Source organism: Myodes glareolus, chromosome 6, assembly GCF_982192425.1.
Source record: "Myodes glareolus chromosome 6, mMyoGla1.1, whole genome shotgun sequence".
Taxonomy (NCBI): Eukaryota; Metazoa; Chordata; class Mammalia; order Rodentia; family Cricetidae; genus Myodes; species Myodes glareolus.
The window spans coordinates 5766857-5786081 of NC_142031.1; the positions used below are offsets into that span (position 1 = coordinate 5766857).

Below are 19225 nucleotides of genomic sequence, written 5' to 3' on the forward strand. Positions count from 1 at the left end.
TCTTAATTGCAGACAAAGAAGAGTGGCTCGTTCTTGGACAGTTAGACTCTACAGCATGTGACATGTCCCAGAGAAAGCTTTGTGCACGTCCTCAGAGCTTCCTCAGTGAGACTGAGAAGGGGTCTGTCTCTATTCCAGAGGCCGGGTTAGGCAGCAAGGTTTTAATGTGCTTTCCCCAGCCAGGCATTTTGCAAAACACTGCTGACCTTCAAGCCAAGCCTGCAGCAACCAAGAAAGTAGCTGGAGCTTGGGTCAGTTCTTTAACAACAGAAGAGGGGTGTGCTAGATTTGGGTTTAGCCATGTGATCAGACATGGGGCCCCATTTTCTCTTTGTAGTGCTTGGTATGCCTCACAGTGAAAGGGTAAGTCACTGGGAGTTTGGGACATGATTGTGAACAGGTCATGGGTGGGGTGACTCTCACAGTGATGTGAGCAGTCCTCCATAAAACTTCTTAGGCAGGGTCTGGAGAGATGGCTCAGAGGTTAAGAGCATTGCCTGCTCTTCCAAAGGTCCTGAGTTCAATTCCCAACAACTACATGGTGGCTCACAACCCTCTGTAATGGGGTCTGGTGCCCTCTTCTGACCAGAATATTGTATACATAATAAATAGATAAATTTTAAAAAAAAAAAAAAAAAAAAAAAAACTTCTTCCCAGCAGCTTGAGCCGTGACTCAGCGGCTCGGAGCGCCTAACGCTCTGCCCTAGTGCCAGGGGACGCGGGTTTGAATCCTACCTGGTGATATCGATAATGATAATCGATCATTCGATAGGTTGTTATCGATCGATAAATCGGAAAAAAAAAAACTTCTTAGGCAGTGCATAGTGGATGATTGTTATTGCCCAGAGGTACTAAGATTTCAAGCTAACCTTCCCTTTGGGGAAACAAACATCTTTAAATGTTTTAGATTGGGTCTTTCTGTGTTGGGAATTCCCAGTGGAGCATCCCCAGCCTTTTCACAGTGGGCTGAGTGCACCAGTATCAGCTCTAATCACTTTGATCTCTTCAGTGGAGGTGGAGACAGAGCACAGAAGAAGCATTACTCTCCGTTCTGGATCCTCCCCTATTTGGTTCACGTACATAGCTCTGCCCAGCCAGAACCAGAGCCTTGCTGTCTAGCACTGGCTGAGAAGATTCACTCTGGTTATGAAGGTAAGCCAGGATGTGTTGTGCTCAGTGAGAGGCAGAACACAGTGTTCAAACAGGAGCGTGGGGATATCTGTTCCTATAGTTTCAGGGCAGAAGGCTGCTTCATGTCCAGTGTGGACCATAAACTCACTTCTAGCTGGTGTTTGCTGACCTTGACTTCCTGTGCTGTTATCACTGCCACAGTGTGACTTCACACGTTGGACTTGGATAGATATTAGTTACTTTAGTCCCTTCTCTTTTGGTGACCTGTTCTATGGCCTTTTATAAGAATCTGTCCTATATGAAATACTAGCACTAAAATCATTACGTGAAGAAGCCACAAGAATGATTGCATTTGCTAGATAGCACATGCCTTGAGGTACCAAGGCATGAATGCCCTGGGTTACATAATAAGTTCAAGGCTAGCTTGGGCTACATAGTGATTCCCTGCCTCAGCAAACCAAAAACTGGAGGTGTAGCACAGTGGTAGAGTGCTTGTCATGCTGTGGAACTACAAGGCCCTGGGTTTGATTCTCAACACTTGGTGGAGGGGGAAGCAACATGTTCTTTTGGGGGCGGGGGTTCGAGACAGGGTTTCTCTGTGTAGCTTTGGTGCCTGTTCCGGAATTAGCTGTTGTAGACCAGGCTGGCCTCAAACACACAGAAATCCGCCTGCCTCTGCCTCCCAAGTCCTGGGACTAAAGTTGTGCACCACCACCACCCGGTTGAAACAACATGTTCTACAAGTGTTTAGAAACTTTCAGAAATTGCAGTATGTATATTCAATAAACAAGAATACATTTCTAAACTTGTGTATAGGCAACTTCCATTTACTACCTAAAATCATAGTTGGCTCTGAGAGACATGATGTATGTTTTCCTACCAATTACCACCCTATAAGTCACAATAAAAACATAGGGCTATTGGAAAAATTAGTTTGGGGGCACAAAGATAAAAAATTAATTACAAGTCAGGCGATGGTGGCACACATCTTTAATCCCAGCACTCAGGAGGCAGAGTCAGTAGATCTCTGTAAGTTTGAGGCCAGCCTGGTCTATAAGAGCTGGTTCCAGGACAGGCTCCAAAGCTACAGAAAAACCCTGTCTCAAAAAAAAAAAAAAAAAGATAAAGGACCTAAAGAAATATCTCAGCAGAGTCCTGACTGCACTTCAGTAAGTCCTGGTTCAGTTCTCAGCACCCAAATAGTGGCTCGCAGCTGCCTGTAACTCCAGTCTAGGGGATTTTACTCCCTCGTCTGACCTGATCCTGCACATACATGTAGACCAAACATGTACGCACACAAATTTTCTTTTTTTGAAAGGAAATAATAAAACCATTGGTTTATATGTTAAACAATAACAACAGCACTCCTATAACTGCCACAGTTGAAATGTATGTGTGATGTATGTATTCATGAGTAGCTCCAAACACTGGGTGCCTTTTTGTGCATTCACTTAGGGTTTCTTGCAGTTGGCATCATGCTGAAGTAACTGATGTAAGCCTACTCTCAAGAGTGTGGGCTGCATTTTTCAGTGCACATTTTAGATCAGAACTTGCCTGACTTGATGGTACCAATTTTATTCTATAACAAAATGCTTTAGTGCTATTACAAGTGTTTTCAATTAGTTATACACTGCACCAAAGAATATTCAGCCCTTCCCTTATTCCCACTTTACCTATTAGATAGTTATGATGAAGAAATAAGCTATTTAGAATGCAGCAGGCTTTCTTTATTTAAATTAACCATAATATAGTCATTACATATTGACCTCTTTAAAGTCAAGTTAATAATGGAAACTATCATTATTTTACTGTGGCTTTGACTTCATGGCAGTCAGACATTAGATTTAAGTTAGATTTCTGCCATTTTATTTTGAGATTTTATCCCTTGTATGTTTAGTAGTAGATGATTAATTGCATATTTGACCCTTAATCAGCCTTTCTCCTTTTTTAATAGCTCCTCGAATCCCTGTAGATAAAAGAATTTTTACCACAACACACACCCCAGGATGTGTATTTCTTGAAGTAGATGAAAGGTAAATATTTCTTTGAACCTAAAAGAAATTTGTTTTGGAAGACAAACCAAGGTACTAGAGGTCTATGTTATGCTTTGTGTACTGTTCTGTATTCTGTGACAGTTGGTGTGCCTGCATGGCTCCTGCTGGTTACAGTGCAGCTTAAACTGAGTCTTCTTAAATATATTTTTCAAATCACATTTATTTATTGGTGTGTGTGGGTGTGTGGGTGTGTGCGAGCGTGCGTGCACGCACGCATGCACACGCATGCTTGTCATGTACATGTAGGGTCAGAGGACACCTTTCTGGTGTTGAGTCTCACCTTCCACTGTTTGGGTCTCAGGGATGCATCTCAGGCCAGCGGGCTTGGGGGCAAGTACCTGTACCTGTTTTCTGAATTTTAGTGTAAACATCTTGCATACTGTATTTTTTAAAGTGATTTATGTGATACCTTCCTAGATCTCATAACATTAAGGCATAAGTGGTGCAGGTGTTATTACTCTTATTTTACATAAATCAAGAATTAGTTCACCAAGAATATCTGACTATACTTAACTTAGGACCAAGACTTAAATCCTTTAGCATTTACTCTAGTGATATTTCCATTTGACAAATGTGCTCAAATCAGTTGTGCTAGTCTGAAGAGAGAGAGAAAAAAGGGGACATACGTTTTTAATAAAGGATAAGTTTTAAGAATTTTTCTCTATTTTGAACTTACATTTCTTTTTAGGGCAATTTTAAAATGATTTTGTTATTTTTTTAACATAGTGATAGATGATGCTTATTGCTGTTTTTCAGTATTTTTTAGAAAAAAATATTTACTTTATGTGTAACAGGTGTTTTGCCTGCATGTATGTCTGTACCACGTGTGGAAACACCTCTAAGGAGGACAGAAGACAGCTTCAGATCCCCTGGAACTGGAGTTACAGATGGTCGTGAGCCACCATCTGGGTTCTGAGAATCGAACTCAGGTCCTCGGGAAGATCAGTCAGTGCTCTTAACTGCTGAGCGTCTTTCCAGCTCCTGGTTTTTTGTATTTTTGTTTGAATAAAACAAATGTTGGCCGGGCGGTGGTGGTGCATATCTCTAATCCCAGCACACAGAAGGCAGAGGCAGGGGGATCTCTGTGAGTTCAAGGCCAGCCTGGCCTACAAAGTGAGTTCTAAGACAGCCAGGGCTACACAGAAAAACATTATCTCGAAAAACCAAATAAACAAATGTTGATATCAACTAGTATATGCAGCTCCACATATACACATTTATTTCAGAATTTTACTTATTCTTGAAATTTGAAAATCTGGGAAATATGCATTAGTGTAAAACAAAGCACAGAAAATGTTTACAGAGCCTGTTTTGTCTAAGCCATCCTTCCAAGGCCACTTAATCCTGAAAACATTTCTGTGAGTATCGGTTGGGATGATAGTTGCCTTTGGATACTATATTTGATTTGGCCACTACATTGTATTCAGTCAGTATTAACCATGTGTTTGTTCATCAGTCTTTGTTACTGTAGTGAAATACAGGAAATGGCTAACTTGTAAGGAGGAAAGAAAGGTTTAATCCCTGCTCAGTTTCAGGCCATGGTCACTCAGCTGGCTCCATGACTTTGAAACCTCTGGTGGGGCAGGACATCATAGTGGGAGCACACAGTGAAGTTAATCTGCCTTCTTCCTGGGACCAGGAAGTAAAGGGAGACAGAACAGGAACCTAAATGAATGTTGCTTGCTGGCTCACTCCCTGACTCACCCACTGCCTTTTCCTAACTTTCTTACCTAGCCTGGGACCACCTGCCCGGAAATGGTGCCCACTGTACACAGGGCCCTCTTACATTCAGACAGTTGAGGCAGTCCCTCACAAACATGTCCACAGACTAATATGATGACAGTTATTCAGTTGAGACTTCCATCAGGCAATTCTAAGCTGTTCAGGTTGACAGTTAATGCCAATTCAGACAAAGGCCTGAGGGCGCACCCCAGTACCCCAACTTCTTTCCACTAGGCTTTGCCTTCTGAAGGCTTCACCACACTGTACTAATGCTGTGTAAGTTTACAGCCCATTTTATCTTTAGCATCCTGTTACATGTGCTCTTTCTAAACAACAGTGTAACAAAGAGTGCAAGGCTCGTGAGGAACTTGATAAAAATTCATGTCCATGGGTTATCTCCAGAGTGTGTAAGGCATGAGATCACAGTGAGCCCACAAGCCTGATCTTAGGGATTGAGGTGATTTTGATGCAATGTATCAGATGACTACTGACGTAGTTAGCTTATATCTGTTTCCCATAGTGCAGGCGGGCACTTAGGTTTTTTTACTTTTATGGGTGCATTAATGGACATCTTTTCCTAAATGTCCTTCCTATTTAGAATTAAATAGGGAAGCTAGGGTTTGGTGGTGATGTTTTATTTTGCAGAGCAGGAAATGCTCTTCTGAGCTGATCCTTCTGTATGCTAAGCACATAGCCTCTCACTGAGTTGTGTTGCCAGCCTGAGTGGCTATTTTTAAGTATATAAAAGCTACTTAATTACTTGCTCAGTATAACATGTTTCCTGTGCTGTGTACCTGTACCCCAGGGCTGTGCCTTTGCTGGGTTACCTACCTCAGGATCTGATTGGAACGTCGATCTTAACATATGTGCACCCAGAAGATCGGCCTCTGATGGTTGCCATACACCAAAAAGGTGGGGCCTGCTCCTTTATGGACGTTGTTATTTGCCACTAATTGATTCTGATTTTTCAGTTCATTTCTCACTAGAGTTTCACCTTTACCCAAATAAGAAATGTATTGAACTGCTAAAGTAATTGTTTCCTCCTTTAAAGTGATAACTGAAGCAGTACACTTGCAATCTTATCTGTGTAAAGTTTGGTTTTAATCTTGTTGCTTTACATAGTTTTAAAGTATGTTGGCCATCCTCCATTTGAACACTCGCCCATCAGATTCTGCACTCAGAATGGAGATTATGTCATTCTGGATTCCAGCTGGTCCAGTTTTGTGAACCCCTGGAGCCGGAAGGTTTCCTTCATCATTGGTCAGCATAAAGTTCGAACGTAAGTTCATCAGTTGGTGCTGTGGGGTACAGAGGTGAGGGGGCAAATGTCACCTGTCATGAAAGACAGACATGATTGAGTAAATCATGAAAAATTAGCACTCTGATTTTTCTAATAATGATTTTAGTCTTGGGTGGTGTCTCAGCTCTTAGGTCACGGTAGCTGTACTGTAGGTCTGTGACTCCAGGTCCAGGGAGCCAGTGTCCTCTTCTGGCCTTCACAGGCACCAGGCATGCACATGGTACACAGGCATACACTCAGGCAAAACACCATACACATAAAAAATTAAATTAAAGTTTTTTAAAGATTTAATTTTGTAAGTACGAGTGTTTTGCTTGCATGTAAGTAAGTATACTGAGTACGCACCTGGGTCCGTGGAGACAACAAGAGGACACTGGGTCCTCTGGGACTGGAGTTACAGGCTGTTGTAAGCGGCTGTTGTAAGTGGCTTCGTGAGAGCCAGGAACCAAACCCAGGTCCTCTTTAAAGCAGAAAGTGTTCCTAACCATGGAGCCATCTCTTTGGCCTCTGACTTGGCTGTTTCTTGGTTAGTTCTTCCATCCAGCCTGGGCTGGGCAAACATTATACCACAGGGATACATCACCCAGCCTCACACTAAATGTCAGGGATAATGCCTACGTCCTAAGACTTCATGAGGTGATATATCTGACTCAGTATTCCTCATTGGTACCCACTCTACCGAGGACCCAAGAGATAGTTTCCTGTCATGATGAATGTGTGAGCCTTGGTACCTAAACTGGTCCCTTGTTTTATCTCTCATCTCCCCTTAATAACTTGGGGCCCTTGAGAAGGTGGACATCCCATTGTAGGACGGCACTTGTAAAGCACTTGAACAATGACAACCACTCTCTAACAGCGGCTCTCAGCCTTCCTAATGATACAGCTCCTCATGTTGTGGGGACCCCAGCCATAGAATTATTTTATTGTTACTTCATAGCTGTAATTTTTCCACTGTTATAAATCATAATTATTATTTTTTTTTTTTTTTTGGAGACAGGGGTTTGCCAAAGGGGTTGTAGCAGCCCTCAGGTTGAGAACTGCTGCTTTATGGCTTCTGAAGATGTTATTTTCATTTTCTTAGAAACTAGCATAGTTTTTAGGAGGAGGTCTTAATAAATGTCAGTTTCCTCTCTTTATCATCTTTGTTGGTATTCATTATATTCAGGTAGTTTTTATTTCATTTTTTAATTTATCGTGTAAGATGGGGGAACATGTAACACGACACACACATGTGGAGCTCAGAGAACATCTTGTGTGGGTATTGCCTTTCACCAGGGGCTCTGAGATCCACCTCCAGACATCAGGCTTACACAACAAACGATTTTACCCATTGAACCATCTCAGTGGAAGATTTTATTTGTTAATTACATTTTTAAAAAAGAAAGCAAACTATCTCTTTTCGTTTTACATACCAATCGCAGTTCCCACTCCCTCCCCTCCTCCTATCCCCTCTACCTACTCCCCCACCTAACTCCCCATCCACTCCTCAGAGAGGGTAAGGAGCATTGCTTTGAGGAAGGTCCAAGGCCCTCGCTGCTATATCTAGGCTGAGCACAGTATCCATCCAAGGAAAATAGATTCCCAAAAAAGCCAGTACAAGCAGCAAGAACAAATCCTGGTGCAACTGCCAGTGACTCCACAGTCTGCCCCAGCTATACAGCTGTCACCCACATTCAGAGGGTCTAGTTTAGCCCTGTGTTGGTTTCCTCCCTGTCCAGATGGAATTGGTGAACTCCCATTAGCTCAGATTTTAAATCCTCCAAAGTTTATAAAAGAGATGGGAGGTAGGAGTGTGACAGCCTCATATTCACCGCTGGGGCGGGATGGCTGTATAGCATCTTTATCAGGTAGCATAAGTGATTAGTAGCTATTTATTTATGGTATTTTGAGCCAAGCTCTCACCATGTAGCTCTGGCTGTCCTGAAACTTACTATGTAGACCAGGCTGGCCTCACAGAGATCCTCCTGCCTCTGCCTCCCAAGTCCTGGGATCAAAGGCATGTGCTACCATGCCCAACTAAGTTTGTTAAAGTTTATTTTTACTATTTTTTTTAACTATGTGTAGATTAGGTGTATATGCCTGCTTGTGGGTATGTGCAGATGCCAAAGGTTGTCATGGGTGGTAGGAACCAAACTCCAATTCTCTGGAAGAGTAACAGGTTCTCTTAACCACTGAGCCATCTCCAGCCCAGCTTTAAGTATGTAAGCTTGGCAACTTCAGGGTCTTAACGTTTCTACAGAGGAGTCACTCAGTCAGATTTTGAAACCAGTCCTTACTGAATATCTTAGGAGCAAAAGAAGTAACTTATCACTGGTTTTACACACACACACACACACACACACACACACACACACACACACACACACAGCCCTGAACCTGTTACATAAAGATGAGTGCTGTAGAGAAACTTAACTTAAACTGTGCAGGTGTGTGCTTGTATCCCCAGTTCTCAGGAGGTAGAACTAGCCTGGGCTAATTGTAGCAAGATTTTGACTCAAAAAACAAGGGCTGAGATGTAATTTATGGTGGATTGTTTTCTTAGCTTGTTTAAGGTCCTGTGTTTTGTTCCCAGGACCAGGTGGATTAGGGTTATTATGTCTATTTTGTTTCTTTGGGAATTTTAACTCCTTATTTTCTGAATCTAGAGTTAAAGAGTTGGTTCATCAGAGCATAGCTGATTCTTTAAATAGTCTGTTGCAAGCACTTTAGTCTTCATTTTAGATGAATTATGATTGCTTGGTTCATTATTTCTCTTGGCATTTTATAGGAGCCCATTAAATGAGGATGTTTTTGCTACCAGAATAAAAAAGGCACCTAATAACGATAAAGACATAGCAGAATTGCAAGAACAGATTCACAAACTTCTTCTGCAGGTAAAGTGAGAGATTTTAAAAAAGCACACGATTCCCGAGATTGTGTTTTTGTTAGTTTGGTCTCAGTGAAGTCAGACCACAAGAACACACTGAGGAGAGAGGAACCTTTACCTCCACATCTTAGAAATGTTTGCTCTTCTCTTTGCTTCTATGGATTAAGTTCTGTTTTATTTGGGTCCTTGTTCTGAGTGAGATGCACAGGACATTTTTGGTTGCACCCGCTTCAGCACAGCAGACTGGGCCACAGTGTCAGGGAAGACCCTTGCTTTCTTCATGAGAAACTCTTCTCTTGCTTCAGACACCAGCAGTGTGCTCAGCTCCTGAGCTTGAAAGTCAGTGTTTTTTAAAATAATTCCGTTTTTAAAAGTAGAAGAGCAAGGTGGTTGGTCTCAGTATTTCTTGTCATTATAAAGGAAGAAGAGGAAAATTACTTGTTGGAAAGAACAATGGAAGATGGTTCCTGATAGTAAATAAAGTTGAGTGTGTCCATGTTGAGTGTGAGCCCAGAGCTTTTCAGAAATGTTTTTTATAAAATCTCAGGTTCATGAAGTCTCTGAAATTTTTTAAAAATCTATGTTTTTATTTTATGTGTTCTGTCTACTCTAAATTGAGCATAAGAAACTTAAATTTGTTTTATTTTATAAAATTATTTATGATTTACAAAAGGTAGTTTCCTTATGGCACCTAGAAGGACATATTGCTGCAGTCTCTATGTAGACTAAAAAGTTGGGCCTGCCCTGAGCGTAGGAAGGCGCTGAAGTGTCTCACACCAGCGTCCAGGCTGACAGCTCCATCCCTATTGTAGTGTTTAAGTGTCTCACACCAGCGTCCAGGCTGACAGCTCCATCCCTACTGTAGTGTTTAAGTGTCTCACAGCAGCGCCCAGGCTGACAGCTCCATACCTATTGTAGTGTTTAAGTGTCTCACACCAGCGTCCAGGCTGACAGCTCCATCCCTACTGTAGTGTTTAAGTGTCTCACACCAGCGTCCAGGCTGACAGCTCCATCCCTACTGTAGTGTTTAAGTGTCTCACACCAGCGTCCAGGCTGACAGCTCCATCCCTACTGTAGTGTTTAAGTGTCTCACAGCAGCGCCCAGGCTGACAGCTCCATCCCTACTGTGGTGTTTAAGAAGCCCTTCGCTGTGTGGTGGTTGTAGACTGGAAGCTCTGAGGTGAGCATCCTTACCACACACACAGCAGTGACTGAGCTGGCTCCCTTCCTCCTAGCCCATTCATGCCAGTGCTTCCAGTGGTTACGGGAGCCTGGGCAGCAGCGGTTCACAGGAGCAGCACGTCAGCATCCCCTCTTCCAGTGAGTCAAGTGGACACTGTGTGGAGGAAGCACAGAAGGAGCAGGTGTGTGGAAGATGTATTTTGTGCAGATGTGATGTGTCAGTGGAGCTCCTGTACCCATGACTTCTTAGGACTTGTCATTTGACAAATTTAAATTTATTTTAGAAAATGATTTGAATGGAAATAAATGTCTGAAAAAAATAAAAAAAAAAAAAACCTGAGATAGGCTTAGTGGCAAATGCTTATTCCAGCAGAGCGAAAGCAAGAGCTCTGAGCCAGCTGGGCTTCATGAGCAGAGCCCTGTCTTTAGAGGAAAAAATTCACCTTTGCCAGGTGACATTTGGATTACTGTATGCTTTCCTAACAACAGTGTATTATGAGTAGATGGATGTACAGTTTGATTGGCATCATTGTACAGTGGTTCTGCAAGAAACAGAATTGAAGTGAAGGCTGCTTTTAGTCTTATCTCAGAGAACCAGAGGTTAAGCATGTGTTGTTTGTGTATCTTTTAGTGCACACTTCTACATTTTTAAAACCTGTTTTATCATTCTTCTCTCTCAGATGACCTTGCAGCAGGTCTATGCCAGTGTAAACAAAATTAAGAATGTGGGTCAACAGCTGTACATTGAGTCAATGACCAGATCAGTCAAGCCAGTGATGGACACGTGCGTGGAGCTGCAGGGTGGTGGTAAGTCAGCAGAGTGACCCTCAGCTGCTCCTGAATCTGTCTCTTCATAGACAGCTGCATGTATGCACTCTGAGCAAAACCCCTGCGCTCTGTGCTGCTCTCTAGCTTGCAGAATTTCCTAGAAAATGTAATAGTATTGACAGCAGTGATATACTGGCTACACAATACCACTTGAAAGCTAAACAGTTTTACAGTATAGCTCAGTATGCTTTAATAAAGATTTAATTATTTTGATACCATCTGTCTCATTAGGTTTCCTATTGTTGTGAAGAGACACCATGACCTCAGCAACTCATATAAAGAAAACATTTCCTTGGGGTGGCTTGCTTATACTTTCAGAGGTTCAGTTATTATCATCATGATGGGGAGCTTGGTGGTGTGCAGGCAGCTAACAGTGCTACTTATAGACAATAGGAAGTCAACTGAAAGTCACACTGAGGGAAGCTTGAGCAAAAGAGACCTCAAAGCCTGCCCCCACAGTGACACATGTCCTCCAACGAGGCCATTTCTAATAGTGCCACTCCCTTTTGGGGGGCCATTTTCTTTCAAACCACCACTTAACACTCCCTGCCCCCAAAGACTTGGAGCCATATCATAATGCAAAAAAAAAAATGCATTTAGTTCAACTTTAAAAGTTCCCACAACCAATAATAGCCTCAAACTTATTTCAAAGTCTCTTCTGAGAAGCATGACAATCTCTTAACTATAATCCCCATAAAATTCAAAATCAAAAAGATCACATATACTGGCACATAATATACATTAGCTTTCTAGAACATGGGGAAGGGAGCATAGCAAGGAGAGACCAAACTCCGCAGCTCTCTGTCTGATGTCAGAATGCTTTTTATATCTTCAACTCTGTTCAGCTTTGTTGACTACAACACACTTCTTTCTCTTGGGCTGGTTCCACTCCCTGGTAGCAAGTCTATCTGAAGGTTTCTCTCCCACCTGCCAGTTCCTGAATAACCAACCACTCTGAGGCTTAATTTTAATTACAAATTGTTTGACCAATGGCTCAGGCTTCTTACTGGCCAGCTCTACAAAGACAGAAACGATGTGAAATACCCCTCTGTATGCTGTGAATATGTTTTATTACCATTGGTTAATAGAGAAGCTACTTTGGCGTAAGGCAGGATAGAATATAACTAAGTGGGAAATCCAAACATATATACAGGAGAAGAAGGGCAGAATTGGGAGGAATGTGAGCCAGCTGCCCAAGGAGAAAGATACCAGAACAGAGGTAATACCACAGCCACATGGTGATACATGGATTAGTAGAAATGAGTTAATTTATAGGAAAGAGCTAGCCAGTAATAAGCCTGAGCTGTCGGCCAAGCAGTTATACTTAATATTAGCCTCTGAGCGATTATTTCATAAACAGCTGCTGGGACTGATGGGAGGGAGAGAAACTGATCCAGCGGTTTTATAATTTTTTAAAAAAATGCTGCAAGATCCCTGGCAGCAGTAGGCAGCAGAAATGCAGGTCCCAAATGGTGGTAGCAGGCCATGTGGTGGCAGGCAGCGGGCCCTGGGAGCAGCCAGTTCCAGTTTTTTTTCCCTGACCTAAGAGCAGCAGTAGCAAACGCACGAATACGTTCACAGTGTGACATAGTTAGTCACCCCTTGACCTCGGTGCCATTCTTTTTTCCATAGCACCGTTTTGTAGGGCTTCCTCTCAGCCTATTTTTCCATCTTCTTTACTGGCTCGCTCTTCTGGCTTCAGGAGGTTCAGGTTCAAGCCTAGAGGTGTTCCCCTTCTCTCCACACCTGTGCCATTAGCCACACTTGATAATTTCAGTTCAAATTCAAACCAATATAGTATTCTATTACTATTACTTGCTTGTAGTGGCCTATTTCAAGTGCTTCCTGTGGTATTGGCTACCATGTAGAACAGCACAAAAACAGGCGCAGTGCTGTGTCCTTTACCTTGTAACTCAGGAAGTATGTGTGATATCCAGTTATTCCGCTCTCCGTGTCCACAGACCCACTCCACAGGTGTTCAGTGGACAGGTGCTGTGCAAGGCAGGGTGACACACAGCATTAGCTGTCTTAGCCAGTTGTAAAAAGTAGTATTGGCTTGGCATTGGGCTTTCCCCACCAGCCTTTCATCTGATAGTCGCTTTGGTAGTCCTTGCCTGACATACATACTCCATTCTGTTTTAAAAATACTGGTGCAGTCATTCTGTGTAGCTTACTTTTGTGCCTTATTCACTTGACTGATATTTCCGTGTCAGTACATTTAGATCCGAGCTCATGGTTAATGACTGCATAATGTTTTATGCATGTATGAGCTTACTATTTTCTTAATACATGCTAAATATTTTAATTGCATATGCTTTCGTTTTCTGTAGGTGAGCAGAAGGACTTTTCTTCCTCTCAGACACTGAGAGATAAAAGCATGGGTACTGGCTCTTGTGATGACCCGAGGCAAGAACAGCACAGCTCATCCTACCAGCAGATGAACTGTATCGACAGTGTCATCAGGTGAGAAATGCCTGCGCGCCTAGCTCTTCACTGGAACCGCATCGCACACAGAGGTGTGTGTGTCGACTCAATACTACAAGTGATAGGATCAGTAGATGCATGAGGAGCTCTTAGAGCTGCTGGGGACAGTGGTCCTGAGTCCTCTGTTAGCCATGGAGTGGGTGCCTGTTACATACAGTTCACAATTTATTGACCTTTGTGGAGGGCGCAGAAAATAAGAAGCTGCGTCTCTCTGTGACAGAGCGGTGGTATAGTGAATGCGTAAGTTGCTCAGGATTAAATGGTGTGAGATGTGAAGACCAATTAAAGAAAGTAGTGAAAGAGATAGTGTAAGTCACTGACACAGGCTGGGGTGATCAGGGCTGACTTCACCCAGAAGGAAGGACAAAGTCTTCCAGGCCTCAGTCATGGAAGCAAAGCACAGAAGTGGGGAAAGCTTGCTGGAGCCAATACAGAAACAGTCCAATCCTGTTGTTGTAGGTACCTGACCAGCTACAGTCTCCCAGCCTTGAAAAGAAAGTGCATATCCTGCACAGACACGTCTTCCTCCTCAGAAGAAGCCAAGCAAAATCACAATGCGGACTGCAGCACAGTGCTGCGAGGTACAGGAGTGTCCTCACCGTAGATGACTTCATTGTTTTCTGTCCGTCTGTCTGTCTTTATTTTATATCCCTGCCAAGGTTTCCCCTACCTCCTAACCTCCCAGTTCCTCCCCCCATATCTCCTCTTTCCCCACCCCACAATCGACTCCTCCTTCATTTCTTTCAGAAAAGGGCAGACCTCTCATGGTATCAACCAAGCATGGCTTACGCAGTTGTAGTGAAACGAAGCACCTCCCCATGTACTAGGCTGAGCAGAATGACCTAGTATGAGGAGTAGGGTCCCAAAATCCTGTAAAAGTTGGAGACAGCCCCTGCCACCACTGTTAGGAGTTCCACAGGAGGACTGTAACAGACAGAGCACCTAGGTCAGCCCCATGCTGGCTCCCTGATTGTCAGTTCATTCTCACTAAGACCCTGGCCAGGTTAGTTGATTCTGTGAATTTTCTTGTGATATCCTTGACCCCTTTGGCTCCTACAATTCTTCTTCCCTCTTTTTTGTAGGATCTCCTGAGCTCCACCTAATGTTTGACTGTGGGTATACATCCTGATTCCATCAGTTGCTGGGTGAAGCCTCTCTGATGACCATTAGGCTAGTCATTTATCTACAAGTATAAGAGAATATTACTAGGCATCATTATGTTGGCTTTTTTCTCTCCAGTAGTATATGGTTCTAGTCTCAGTCTCTGGGTCCTTGTGTTCCAGACAGTGTCAGGGTGGACTTACTCTCCTGGCATGGGTTTTAGGCTAGACCAGTCATCGGCCACTTCTTTAATCTCTAGGCCCCCTTGTCCCAGCATATCCCATAGGCGGAACAGACTGTAGGTCAAAGGTTATGATCTGACTATACAAGTCCAATTTTTCTTTGGGCCACCAGCTCACAAAAAAAAAAAACACATTTATTACTAATTATAAAAGCTCAGCCTATAGCTTAGGCTTGTTTGTAACTAACTCTTATAACTTAAATTAACCCATATTTTTTAATCCACTTTCTTCCACACATTCATTACCTCATCTCCATTTTGCCCATCCTGTTTCCTCTGTATCTGACTACCCCGCCTTTCTTCTTCTCCCTAGACCTCTCTGTCCAGAAGTCTCACCTATACCTCCTGCCTACCTCTTGACTGTTTAGCTTTTTATTAAACCAATCACAGTGACACATTTTCTCACAGTGTAGAAGAATATTCCACAATGTATGTACTGTCCCGATCCTCCTCTTGAAGTCTTGCCTGGTCACAGGAAATGACCAGTTCACACAAGGTATCCCTTATAGTTTGGAATCTTAGCGGGGTTCATCCTTGTAGATTCATGGGAGATTCCCTTGCACCACGTTTTTTCTTCCCTGACCCCAAAGCCCTCCCTTTCCAGTAGTGCCTTTCAGTACTGTCTCCTCCACCATCCCCTCCTCAAATCCGATCCTTCATGTTCCCATCCCCACCTGCCCAGAGTCCACTCACAAAATCTTTTCTGTTTCTGCTTCCCAGGGAGATCTGGAACCCTGTTACCTAGTCCCTCTGGTCCGGGTTGTAGCACTGTTGTCCTTTACTGTGTATCTAGTGTATACTTAGGAGTGAGTGCACGCCATGTTTGTCTTTCTGGGTCTGGGTTACCTCACTCAGGATGATTTTTTTTTCCTAGTTTTATCCATTTGCCTGCAAATTTCATGATGTTACTGTTTTTAACAGCTTATGATACTCCATTGTGTAAATGTACCACATTTTCTTTATCCATTTCTTGGTTGAGGGACATCTAGGTTGTTTCCAGGTTCTGGCTATTATGAATAATGCTGCTATGAACACAGCTGAGCAAGTACCCTTCTGGTATGCTTGAGCATCCTTTGGGTATATGCCCAAGAATAGTATAGCTGGGTCTTTTCTTTCTCTTTTTGAAAGACGTATTTATTTGCAGGGTGGTAGTGACACATATCTTTAATCCCAGCACTTGGGAGGCAAAGACAGGAGGATCTCTGTGAGTTTAAGGCCAGCCTGGTCTACAGAGCAAGTTCTAGGACAGGCTCCAAAGCTATAGAGAAACACTGTCTTGAAAAACAAAAAGCAAAAAAAAAAAAAAGGAAAGGATGTATTTATTTGCTTATTTTATGTGTATGAGTTTTGTTTACATATATCTGCATACCAGAAGATGGTATCAGATTCCATTATAGACAGTTGTGAGCTGCAGTGTGGATGCTGGGAATTGAGCTCAGGACTCCTGGAAGAGCAGGTAGTACTCTTAATCACTGAGGCATCTCTTCAGCCGCATGAGCCGTCTCTTGTGGTAGACTGATTCTCAGTTTTCTGAGAAGCTGCCTTATTAACTTCCAAAGTGGCTATACAAGTTTGCACTCGCGCCAGCAATGGGAGAGTGTTCCCCCTGCTCCACATCCTTGCCAGCAGGAGCGGTCACTTTTGTTTTTGATCTTAGCCATTCTGACAAATGTACAATGGAATCTTAGAGTCATTTTGATTCCCTGATTGCTAAGGATGTTGAACACTTATTTAAGTAATTCTCAGTCATTTGAAAATCTTCTGTCAAGAATTCTCTGTTTAGGGCTGGAGAGATGGCTCAGAGGTTAAGAGCATTGCCTGTTCTTCCAAAGGTCCTGAGTTCAATTCCCAGCAACCACCTGGTGGCTCACAACCATCTGTAATGGGGTCTGGTGCCCTCTTCTGGCCTGCAGGCATACACACAGACAGAATATTGTATCCATAATAAATAAATAAATGTTTTTTTAAAAAAAAGAATTCTCTGTTTACATCTTTACCCCGTTTTTAAAATTGGATTATTTCATTTTTTGATATCTAGTTTCTTGAATTTTTTATATATCTTGGAAATCAGCTCGCTGTCAGATATGGGGGTTGGTAAAGATCTTTTCCCATTCTGTAGGCTGCCATTTTGTCCTATCGATGGTGTACTTTGCCTTACAGAAACTTTTCAGTTGCATGAGGTCCTATTTATTAATTGTCAATCTTAATGCCTGTGCTACTATTCAGGGAGCTGTCTCTGGTGCCAGTGTGTTCAAAGCTATTTCTCACTTTCTCTTCTGTCAGGTTCAGTATATCTGGATTTATGTTAAGGTCTTTTATCTACTTAGACTTTAGTTTTGTTCAGGGTGATAGATATGAATCTATTTGCATCCTTCTACATGCCAACATCCAGTTATACCAGCACCATTGGTTAAAGGTACTTTCTTTTTTCTGTTGTATAATTTTGGCTTCTTTGTCAAAAATCGGGTGTTCATAGGCATGTGGATTTACATCTGGGTCTTCAGTTTGATTCCATTGATCCACCTGTCTGTGTTTATGCCAATACCATGTGGTTTTTATTACTATAACTCTGTAGTACAGCTTTAAATCAAGGGTGGTGATACCTCCAGAAGTTCTTTTATTGTGCAAGATTGTTTTAGCTATCCTGGGTTTATTGTTTTTCCATATGAAGTTGAGTACTGTTCTTTCAAGGTCTATAAAGAACTGTGTTGGGATTTTAATGGGGATTGCATTGAATATGTAGATTGCTTTTGGTAGGATGGCCATTTTTACTGTGTTAATCCTAGCAATCCATGAGTATGGGAGATATTTCTGTCTTCTGATATCTTCTCCAATTTCTTTCTTCAAATACTTCAAGCCTTTCACTTGCTTGGCTAGAGTTACCCCAAGATATTTTATATTATTTGTGGCTATTGTGAGGGTATTACTTCCCTGATTTCTTTCTCAGCCCGTTTATCATTTGTATATAGGAGGACTACTGATTTTTTTGAGTTAATCTTGTTTTCACCCTCTTGACTAAAGGTGTTCATTAGCTATAGGAGTTTCCTGGTGGAATTTTTGGGCTCTTTTATGTACACTATCATATCATCTATGAATAATGATACATTGACTTCTTCCTTTCCAATTTTTATCCCTTTGATCTCCTTCAGTTGTTTTATTGCTGTAGCTAAGACTTCAAGTACTATATTAAATAGGTATGGAGCAAGTGAACAACCTTGTCTTGTTTTAGTGGAATTGCTTTGAGTTTCCTCTCCATTTAATTTGATGTTGACAGTCGGCTTTTATTATGTTTAAGTATGTCCCTTATATCCATGATCTCTCCAAGACTTTTATCATGAAGGGGTGTTGGATTTTGTCAAAGGCTTTTTCAGTATCTAATGAGATGATCATGGGTTTTTTTCTCTCAGTTTTTTTATGTGGTGGATCACAGAATCTCTGTGTGGCTAATGGTTCTATTTGTTGGTTACTAACTTCTGTAAGCATCCACTTAGGATTTTTCACTGTCAGTTTCTCATGTATCACCAGAGACTGAACAGATCCTGAACAAACCTCAAAAAGAAAAGGAAATGCCAACAACTGGACCATCAACAGATGCTGAAAGAGGTGCTGCGTGGTCCCTGTCCCCTGCTACACTGTGCATGGGGTTTGGTAGAAGCCAGTGCAGCTGCAGTGGCACCACTGTCCATGTCCCGCCCCTACACTCAGGTATCACCTTTGCCTTTTGATGAGAAAAGAATCTGTTAATACCATTTGCTTAGTTACAAGTTCTGTGTCTTAACCATTCTTCCCTGACTTTTATTCAGTAATCCTAATTAAGAAATGCCACCATGTTTGTATTGGTTATTTTTGTTCTGTGTGCTGTGTGTTAATAGGGTCAGTTGAGGCATGGAGCTCCTAGAGCTGCTGGGCACCATGGGGCCGAGTCCTCTGTGGTTGCCATTGTTAATGTACTTTCCTGTGGACCGCATTGGGTTCTGTTGTGGCTAATTTTTTTCCCCAAGAGATTTTATGTGTATGGATGTTTTACCTTCATATATGTATGTGCACCGTGTGTGTGCCTGCAGCCCACAGAGGCCAGAAGAGGGTGCCATATTCCCAAGACTGTAGTTAGAGGTGGTTGTGAGCACCATGTGGGTTCTGGGAACCAGACCTGGATCCTCTCCAAGAACAGCCAATGCTTTTAACCTCTGAGCTAACTCTCTAGCCCCTTTCACTGATCTTTTAAAAAAGTGTCTTTCACATGTTGAATGTATACTGGCAACTAGATGAATAACACATGTGTTCTCACTTTTGTGTTGACTTGCTAAGTCAGTAGT

At 42.4% G+C, this 19225-nt stretch overlaps 1 protein-coding gene across 13 annotated transcripts in view; it reads left to right on the plus strand.

Moving 5' to 3' along the window:
• Positions 1-19225, plus strand: part of Per3 (period circadian regulator 3) — a 45467-nt gene that overhangs the window by 11199 nt on the left and 15043 nt on the right. For 5 of the 13 annotated variants that reach the window (XR_007228019.3, XM_048415678.3, XM_048415692.3 and 2 more), the window contains exons 6-15: positions 1010-1152; positions 3086-3164; positions 5713-5819; positions 6030-6186; positions 8975-9080; positions 10309-10437; positions 10936-11062; positions 13414-13546; positions 14027-14148; positions 18417-18614. Coding sequence is in view for 12 of the 13 variants with exons in the window: in XM_048415678.3 (XP_048271635.3) it covers positions 1010-1152; positions 3086-3164; positions 5713-5819; positions 6030-6186; positions 8975-9080; positions 10309-10437; positions 10936-11062; positions 13414-13546; positions 14027-14148; positions 18417-18614 (1301 nt within the window). In the remaining variant the exon portion in view is untranslated. The remainder of the gene's footprint in view (positions 1-1009; positions 1153-3085; positions 3165-5712; positions 5820-6029; positions 6187-8974; positions 9081-10308; positions 10438-10935; positions 11063-13413; positions 13547-14026; positions 14149-18416; positions 18615-19225) is intronic. The other 8 variants (XM_085690228.2, XM_048415701.3, XM_048415708.3 and 5 more) reach the window with 3 other exon arrangements.